At 38.2% G+C, this 10,458-nt stretch overlaps 1 protein-coding gene across 1 annotated transcript; it reads right to left on the reverse strand.

Moving 5' to 3' along the window:
* Positions 1-352: 352 nt before the first annotated feature.
* Positions 353-793, reverse strand: LOC124323834 (speckle-type POZ protein B-like). Its single transcript, XM_046784351.1, has one exon. The coding sequence runs from the start codon at positions 791-793 to the stop codon at positions 353-355; it is 441 nt and encodes a 146-aa protein (XP_046640307.1).
* Positions 794-10,458: the final 9,665 nt, after the last annotated feature.

The following is a 10,458-nucleotide window of genomic DNA, read 5'->3' on the forward strand; positions in this document are numbered from 1 at the left end:
CAGCACACAGTTTTAAACCAACGATTTTCTAACGTTATTCGAGTGAAAAGAAAAGAATTTGGTGATAAAAGGGACAGAGTGACATTTCTTGAATAATGTATACGTAGTAGGCCTAAATAAGGGAGCATCAAGCAATACCTATGCTTTTGCTTATATTCCCATTCATTCAAGTTGCTATCATCATATGACACCCGCTCAATATAAAAACGAAAGAGCTTAACTTATTGATTTATCCGCATCAGCATAAAAAATATGAAATCTATGAAATAAAAAAAAGCCGGAAATATTAATGAATTTGTTTGTATTACATATCATTATATAGATAAAACAATGCGACGCGTAAATAAAATGTCTACAACATGTTCCAAATAGAATGATTGGGATGTTCTTGTCTCGCCTTTTTCCATCCGTCGGTCGCCATCACTTCACGTGGATAACGCCGGAAGAAATCCACTGCATTTGTCTTCAAATTATCCGCTGGGTGGATCTGGTCGCTGCTGAGCAGAAGCAATTCCAAGCAATTCTCGGCCGACATTTGACGAAGCAAATGTGACTCGCATTCGGATTTCAGTTGATCCAGCAAATATTTGTCGGCAGCTACAAACAGTCTGGGGGCCAGCATAGTTTCCATCGTTTCTGAAGTCAAGCGGCTGATATAAATAAAACGGAGAAGTTCGTGAAATACTTCAGGTTGAATGTCTTCAATTACGACTTGATTAGTGATATTTTCCTTGGTTGAATGGTTGAACATGGCCTCAAATACTTTGCTGCTTCTATGGATGCCAAAATACATTTGTGAGCTTGAAAATGGCGCTCATGAACATTAAGAGTGACGTCGCTTAATTGCCCGTCTTCAAATAATCGTTCCAGTGTGGTGGCCATTTCATCGTTGCAATTAAATGGCTGAGCGCAAGTAGTAATGTCCAAATTTGATACGGATTCTTCCTTAGTTATAATACTCAATCTCGCAGCTAACGGTTAGACTGCCATCCTTTAGCAAAATATTGCGTGTCCTTATTAATTCTTTGGAAATATTATATAAATCTCATAATTCCAATCAGTTTTTTTTGGCACGAAAACTTCCCGATTGCAAATTGTTTGCCCTTCTTCAATATTCAGAATTCCTAATATTTCCACTCGCTCTCTAAGAAACGCTGTGTTCTAAAAGGAAACTAATGTTTTGCTATATCTAAACATGACTTGTTTGTCACCAAGGGGTCGCCGACTCTTTTTGGAAGTGAACCAAGGGAAAAATGGGAAAATATTTTTTTCTATTTTTTCCAATTTTTCCAATTTTTTCCCATTTTTTCCAATTTTTCCAATTTTTTCCCATTTTTCCCATTTTTTCCAATTTTTCCCAATTTTTCCATATTTTCCCAAATTTTTCTCATTTTTCCCAATTTTTCCTAACTTTTCCCAATTTTTCCTAACTTTACCCATTTTTCCTTAGTTTTTCCTAAAATTTCCCTTTTAACCATAATTTTTCCCTTATTTCCCAAAATCTCCTTCATATAAGCATGGTATAGGATTGCATGGTACGCTTAGATGAGAGGGCGCAAATGGACCGAAAACTGGAATCTTCAAATATCGGCAACTCTGGCCGGGTGTGTAACTAGAGGGCCCATTTTAACATGGAGTCTTATGGGACTACCCCCTTTGAAGCCCTAAATTTTTGCGTTTAAAAAAAGTTTTCAACTTGTTAAATTTTTTATTATGTGTAGAATAATTTTTACTACAAAGTTCATGTAATTTATTTTAAGAAAAAAATGTCGAAGTATTTTTTAAAAAATAAAGAAAGTGGAGAAATCGCCGCCGCCAAGAAAAAAGGGGGGTGGACTTCCTTGTCATTTTGGCGCGCGGTGCCCCAGGCACCGCGAGCCCGAATCAGGCACTGCGCGCCAAAAAGAAAAGAAAGTCCACCCCCTTTTTTGTTGGTGGCGGCGATTTCGCCACTTTCTTTATATTTTAAAAAATACTTCGACATTCTTAACTAAAAATAAATTACATGAACTTTGTATATAAATTTATTCTACATACAATAAAAAATGTTACAAATTGAAAAAAAAAATTTAAACACAGAAATGCAGGGCTTCAAAATAGGTAGTCCCATAAGACTCCATGTTAAAATGGGCCCTCTAGTTACACACCCGGCCAGAGTTGCCGATAGTTGACGATTCCAGTTTTCTGTCCGTTTTGGCAGTCAACGGCTCTGGGAAGAACGCGTACCATAAAATCCTATACCATGATATAAGTATTCACTAACAAAATAAGAATCATAAACACGATACCTACGGATATATAAGTATTCACCAACAAAATAAGAATCATAATTTACGATACCTACGGATTCCTATTAATCAAAGAATCAAGGTAGTGAAATTGAATCAGGGCAATTTAAAGTACTCGAAAGTACTCAGGAAATTTACTAGACTCCAGCATTGACAAGTCCTTAGCAACCAACAAGTCCTAGAAACGAGCCTAGAAACGCTAGAAAACACGCTGTTGCCATTTGTTTGACAAAGCTAAATCCAGTACAGAGGCGCCAAATATGTCATATTTATTCATACTAAACATAAAAATCCGATATTTCAGTATGTTTCATAATTTTTCCAATTTTTTCCATTTTTTCCAATTTTTCCCATTTTTTCCCATTTTTCCCAATTTTTCCCATTTTTTCCCATTTTTCCCAAATTTTCCCAAATTTTCCCAAATTTTCCAAACTCTTTTCCCATTTTTTCCAACGAGTGAACCACGGAAAAAAGAGTCGGCGACCCCTTGTTTGTCACCTCCTCCGACACACGATGTTTAGAATTTTTTTTCGAAACAAAAATGATTCCCCCCAACCAAACACATTTGTTTTCTTTTTGTTTTTAACCTAACCGCCCCGAAAGAACCCCAGGCTATGCTGAAAGCCATGGCCTTGTTATCCCTCCCCTTATTTGCATATTTCTCGAAATTCTTACAAAATTTTATCTACATAAATAAATGAATTAACTTTAAAGTTGAATACCTTAATTTGCAGCTAATGCATTTATACTTAGTTTGGTGAAAATCTAATCCTCTGCATCCTCTTTATATTCATTTTATTAGATAAAAAAAATTCATTGAGGGGACAAATCCAAACATAGTTTCAAGAAAGCCATAAACAACTTTTTCAAATAACTACGATTCAAGAGATTAAGTACTTTAAGTCCCAAAAGTACTATCAGTCAACATACTTTAATACAATTAGTGTAAAAAAAGCTTTTCATTAGGTACTGTTTCTTTCGTATGCTATATGTATGCGTATTGCCTAAACATACGTAACGTGCATAGGCACGGTGCGTGAAATGGCCTATACATCTAGTTTGTCCGTCGATATAGTTGACTAAGCATATCTATGCATCGAGTGTGTCGCCAAATGGCTCACATAATGTTTTTTAATTCATTTGTGTGGTGTGTGTGATGGGTGCTACGAAGCGAATTGGAAGTGATGTTTGGATATTCGGAAAAATTTTCAATGGTCCCAACGCCCATCGTCATCGTCTAATATGCCATGATTGTGAAAGATTCTATATATATATCTAGAATGGCACAGTGGATCAGCATTGAACTGGGACCCGGGAGTCCCGAGTTCAATACCCATCGCAGCCATATCAAATGAATGGCATGGGCCTTTTATTAAATATGTTGAATAATTATTCTACCGCCGCTGTGTGAAATTTGGAGGAAACAAGCCGTTGATAATTTTCTGCTAGGATGTATTCAAACTAAAGATAAGGTTTGCAATAAACTTGATTATCAAATCAATTCACGCGATATATACTTATTTCATTTATTGATGTTTCAAAATGTTTGTTTTTTACATCCCGCCAAAAGAGATGCAAAAAGTTAACATTTTTACCTTTTCTTAACGCAATGTTTAGTTAAATCATGTGTCGTTTAATGAGGGGCGTTTATTAGGTTTAATGTCAAAAGTGGCGCGAAGGTAAAAATGAGAAAAAGAAATTTATTCCATTTTTTAAACTTTGTGTTTCCGTTTTGAAAACATAGAATTTAGAATATTTTCAAAGCATGGTCATGTTTCCCTTTTTCAACACAGCGTTTCTTAGAGAGCGGTAGGATTGGTCTGTGTATAATGACGGGACGGCTGGGACACAGAGAAAATAACGTCACCTTCGCTGCTATCGAATGATAAACACCATATCCTAGAAGGATGTTTCTTTTCTTGAAATTCAACTGATTTTCCATCTTGACCCTCGGCAGTTACAAGCAAAAACTTCTGAATGTTCCACTCAAAATAAACTTTCTTTGTGTCACATTTAGAAATGCACCAGTTCTCTGCTGTCGGTCGAAAGACTGCGGAAGGCATTAACACATGTTTCGCTGATTCGCTAATTTTGCCAACTTGATTCATTTCTTATGTAATGAGCATACACAGCTCATACATGTAAATTGACGAGTAAACTGGAAAGACAAGAACAGGTTCTAACTCCTTCTTGTCTGCCCTCCTTTAAACGAGAGACCGGAACCATCCACGCCCAGATTTAATTGGGATGTTCACGTATGTTTCCCTTCCCCTATTCGAGTATAAATACTCGTGGTTTTGGTACTTGAAGGCAGAGTTCTCTCAGCTCTCCTTCAAGCTCCAGCTCCAGCTCCGGAACCGTAAGACCAACCTCTTAGACTCTTCTTATTTGTAGACCATATGCATTGTACCTAAGTTGAATACAATATTAGCAATTGAAGGACTCTACAATTGGAGGTCCCAACGAGACTGAACGCTTTAGTTAAGAAATTAGATTAAGTCAGTCATTGTTGGTAGACTTTAAAAAGTGGAGACTTCTTGCTATCTGTGTTCTTCTCGGTACTGACGTATACCGGTGTTGCGATAATAGAAAGTATATTTGGAAAAGTCGAAACGCACCACCCTATTGGAGGTAAGCGGATGCCTGATACTCTGAGTACTACTGAGACTACTCTCAACTCCTTCTTTACCACCCTCTATCCTGTTCTATCCGACGACAACCCACCTTCCACACACCCAACATTAGAGACCGCCAACCCTTCACCTTCACAAACTACACTCCTATCAAGCCCCGAAATAATTGCTGCCCGTAATACCTTTTTAACGAATTGGAAGGCATCAGTAGAAATCGAATCTTCTTACTTGGCTGAAATAACTAAACCCCACCAAACATCCTCCGTACGTAAACTAGCGTCACAACTAGAAGAAGAACGAAAGAAAGCGCATAAAGCAACGAATAACACTATAAACCTATACGTCTATCTTCTTGTTAAGGATAAACTTGAATCCACCGTTACCCCAGAAACCATAAGGGAAACCACAAAATCTCTGAAAAATTATATTAAGTTTCTCACAGGAGACGAAAATAGCGTAGATCCCTTAGTACAACAGTTGCAAATCGTTCACGGTAAACAGCGCGAATTCACCACCGAATTAACTACAGTATTACAACGGGAAGCACTTTTACAACAGGCAGGACTTCGGAAAGTTAATACTGAACTAATCAAATAAAAGGAAAAGGCAGATAAAAAGTGGAAAGCCGCTGAGGAAAAACTTAAAGAAAACAGAGACGAACTTAATAAATTAGATCAAGTAAGAAAAGATAATTCTACAAATTTAAAACTTTTAGACGACTCTCAGAGACACGTAGAAACATTACAAAAATACATACAGGATACCGCGATCCATAACGCAGACTGTGAAAAATTAACAACTGACCTCGAAGCTCAGAAAACACAACTTGAACAACAGCTCAGAGCTGCGATAGAAAACAGTGAACAACTTAAAAAAGCTTTAGACCTCAATCAGAAACACGTTTCCGCAGTAGAAACAAATAGTATAGAAGCAAACAGTACCCTTGAGACCGAAAAAACAGAACTAGAAACTCGTTTGACCGCCTCCCAAAAACATAACGAGACACTCGACAGTGAACTCGCTAAATTGAAACTTGAAGTCCAATCAGCTAAACAGGTTATCACCCAAACAACTGAGACCAAAGAGAAACTCCATAATAATTACGTTGCCGCTACATTTCAAAATAGAAAATACGAAACAGAAATAAAAGATCTACGTGATAAACAGGAAACTTTAGAAAATACAATAGTCAACCTTGAATTTCGGATTCAGGATCTAAAAGAAAGAGAAAAAGCTTATTACGAAGCAGAAGACCAATACGAAAGGAACTTTCAGGACATCGCAAATAAAACTTTTGAAACAACCAAATTCCTAGACGAACTCCAAAACTTTACGGGAAGAGATTCTCTTGATAAATCTCTACATACAGAACTTGAAACAGAAAAAACAGATACAATAACAAATCTCCAGGAAATAATAGATAACCTCATTGCACAGAATAATAGACAGGCAACAACCATTTTTCAACTACAAAAACACAACACAATACTAAAGAAAAACCGTAGAGTCAGTATCTCAAACATGGGAGTAGGAACCGGAGCAGGTCAAAACGGTGACGACGACGCAAGTACATCAAAAACCACTTTTACATCACGATTAAGCAAGACTTTACTTACCGCTCCTGATGCGACCATCATGGACAACGTAACAAAACCAATAGTAAAAGTTTTAGGCGAATTATTTTCTCGGGAAGATAAAAAATCTATACCAACATTCAAAGGCAAAAGTACGGACAAACTCATTACTGAATGGCTTAAGGCTGCAGAACACGTAGCGCGGAATAATGATTGGGATGACGACCAAAAGATCCGTTTCTTTTCAGATCGCCTTAAGGGGGAAGCCCTCGAATGGCATGATAATTATGCAGAAGAGCAGGGGGACGATTTAAATTACGACGATTGGAGATATGAAATCATTGAACGGTTCCAAGATTCTTTCGACATAGCAGCCCTTAGAAAGAAATTTAATAAACTAAAACAAAAACCAGAAGAAAATTGTAGAGCATTTGTGTCAAGGCTCACTAGTCTCTACGACAGCATAGAAGGAAAGATGGAAAAATTAGACGCTAACAACAAAACCGAAGTAGAAGATGCGCTACATAGTGTCGTAAAAAAGATGAGGGACGATATTAAAATTAAGACGCTATTGCAAGGACTATTGCCAAAAATAAAAGCCGAGTTATATTTGCGAATGCCAGAGGATTTTAACGATTTTGATCAATTGTGCAAACAATTGTTCATTTCCGAACAAATTTTACAAAATAAAGAGAATAACGAAGACAAGGAAATTTCAGCGGTAATTGCGGGTATTACACACCATGAGAAGCAACAAGACGATGCGTTAACCCAACAAAAAACTGAAATCGACCTACTCAAGCAACAATTGGCTGATTTAGGAGCCATTACTAAAAGACGACACTCCTCACAGGAAAATATCGCGACTATCAGCGCAGTGGATCGTTTTGATTCCAGGAGAACAACTTCCTTGGACCGCCGTCCAAGACAGGAGGACGCACGAGTCCACTTCGACAGACCCAGGACAGAAGGATCTCCCCGACCACAAGGAAACCGAGACTCCAGTTACAGCCGAAGCAGGGACACAAGCTACTCCCGTAGCAGGGATCAGAGCCCATCGAGTAACAGGGAGCGCAGTGATTCGCGTGATAACGGACGATCTTATTCAAGGTTTAGAGATCCAAGATATAATAATAATAGATACAGGGAACCCCGCTATAATAACAACAGATTTAGGGAACAACGCCAATATAATAACTATAATCCCAGATTTACAAATAGGCCATTCCGGCCCCGACAGGGATACGGTGGACAACGAAACGAATATAATAACACACCAAGAGAGTGGCCTACCGTACAGAATAATAACGCATATAGCGGAAGCGTAAACCCCAGTAACAACCAACGACTAGGTCAGAGAGATATAGTTTGTCATAAGTGCAACAAACGAGGACACATCGCGCGAGAATGTTGGACCGACATGGCCCGCATCAACCGCCAATACCGTCAGAATTAAACAATTGGGAAAACGTAGCAATTAACTCACTCCTAACTCTCCATAACTTGACCCCGCCCGCCCAACATATTATACCACCCCTTCTTAGAATCCCAATTTTAATCTTTGATATTAATGCCAAAGGATTGATAGACACCGGCGCTGCCGCCAGTCTTCTTTCTTCTGAACTTTTATTCAAACTACGAGATAAAAACATAAGAAAATCGCTTAATAATGATAATTCACCCATCTTTAAAACAGTGTCAGGACAGGCTTTGCGAACTTTCGGAAAATTTGAGTTCCCGATTACAATCAATAAAGATCATACTTTTCTTCATTACTTCTACGTAATAGAAGCTTTGCAGGAAGATTGCATCCTTGGAATAGATTTTCTTTCTCACCACAACGTAAAAGTAAACGCTAAAAATAGGGAAATCCATTACGACCATGCGCAAAACCAGCAAATGCTAAGAACTGTCTGTCCCATATATAGCTTGACTATTGGCGAAAGTCAGCATGAGATACCACTAACACCACATTGTGAAGTAACCAACAACTTACCGGAATTATCGTTCATTAGACGACCTTTTGAACTTTGCAATGCCCAAGATTCGCTTGATAGAGCACTTGCGGGTACTAAAAAATATATTTCCTATCAAAAAGATTTAATAACATCACAGCCAGAAAATACCAAGATCATGTTTCACAAACCTGACATAGAAGGAAACAGAGCTGTATTAGGTCCAATCAACGCACAAAACGAAAACGCAGTTTCGTCCACAAACCCAATACCGAAACCAAAACCAGTAACTGTCGCGATTAGTAAAATACGGAATTCCATCGATAGAGCATTAACAAATCGTAGAGCAGAAGTTTCAAAATTGCGATGCTTCGAAATCCCATACCCTGTACCAGTTAGAAAACCAATTGTCGGAATAAACAAAGCTGATGTAGAAAATAATTTAGCTAGCATTGACGATGCCCCACTAACTGGAAAAGACTACCTTAACCTAAAACCTTTCCAACAGTTCCAAATTAACAACACACTGTCACCAAAACCGGTAGAAAAAGTTGAATTTGACCTCAAACACCTAGACAAACAAGAAACAGCGGTCGTACTTGACTTACTTACGAAACATGGGCAACTCTTTTCGGATAAAGATTCAGAATTGGGACTGGCAATCGGTGTAAAACATTACATCAATACAGGAAACAATGCCCCTGTAAGCATGCGACAGCGACGTACACCCGAAGCACTACGTCCACAAGTTTGGAAACAACTACGTAGCATGCTAGATAATAACATCATACGGATTAGTTCAAGCCCGTACGCAGCAGCTATTGTAATGACTTTGAAAAAAGACGGCAGCCTACGCCTATGCATCGATTACAGATGGCTCAATAAAATCACGATCAAAGATAAATTCCCACTACCACGCATAGACGACACCATTGATGCTTTATACGGAGCTCGTTATTTCTCCACTCTAGACTTAATCAGTGGATATTGGCAAATAGAGATCAATGAGGCAGACAAACACAAAACGGCTTTTATTTGCGAATTAGGACTATTTGAATTTAATCGAATGCCGTTCGGATTAACAAACGCACCAAGTACGTTCCAAAGAGCAATGAATGACATTTTTAGAGAAGTATTATACAAATATGTCGTAGTATACCTGGATGACATTATTGTATATAGTAAAACATTTGAAGAACACCTTGGACATTTAGCAAAAGTATTCTGCATATTAAAAACGGCAGGAATACGACTAAAACGGATCAAATGCGAATTTTTTAAACAAGAAATCGAATATTTAGGATACATCATTTCAAGAAGAGGCATAACACCAATTTATAAGAAAATTGAAGCTATTACAACATATCCACAACCGACTAACCAAAAAGAATTAGGATCCTTTTTAGGCCTGGCTAGCTATTACCGAAAATTTATACGATCTTTTGCAGAAAAGGCACACCCACTAACGGCACTTACAAAGAAAACAGCACAATGGAAATGGGGGGAAGAAGAAAGGGACGCCTTTAACTGTATTATTCAATGTCTGACTTCTAAACCTATCCTAAGCTACCCGGATTTCACGCGCGAATTTATCATCTATACGGATGCGTCAGGATACGGCATAGGAGCAGTATTGGCCCAAATGCAGACTCCTCCCCCACCAGAAGAAACCGACAAGTCCAAAAAACCAGTTTGGTATCCAGAACAACAAGATCAGGAAGTCGTTATAGCATATACATCCAAACATTTGAATGAGCGAGAAGCACAATGGGCAACGATTGAAAAAGAATGTTTTGCCATCGTTCATGCGATAGAAGTTTTCAGAACTTATTTGTATGGGAGAAAGTTTGTTGTATTCACCGACCATCGACCATTGGAATGGTTATTCGGGAAAGCAAGCACAAATGGAAGACTCCAGAGATGGGCACTTAAGATCCAGGAGTACGATATGACAATTGGATATCGACCAGGCAAATCACACCAAAATGCTGATTGCCTAAGCCGTATT

The sequence above is a fragment of the Daphnia pulicaria genome, chromosome 1, assembly GCF_021234035.1.
Source record: "Daphnia pulicaria isolate SC F1-1A chromosome 1, SC_F0-13Bv2, whole genome shotgun sequence".
NCBI classification, from domain to species: Eukaryota; Metazoa; Arthropoda; class Branchiopoda; order Diplostraca; family Daphniidae; genus Daphnia; species Daphnia pulicaria.

Bases quoted from the DNA above. Each gene is read 5' to 3' on its own strand.
- LOC124323834 (XM_046784351.1), bottom strand. From the start codon at position 793: ATGTATTTTGGCATCCATAGAAGCAGCAAAGTATTTGAGGCCATGTTC.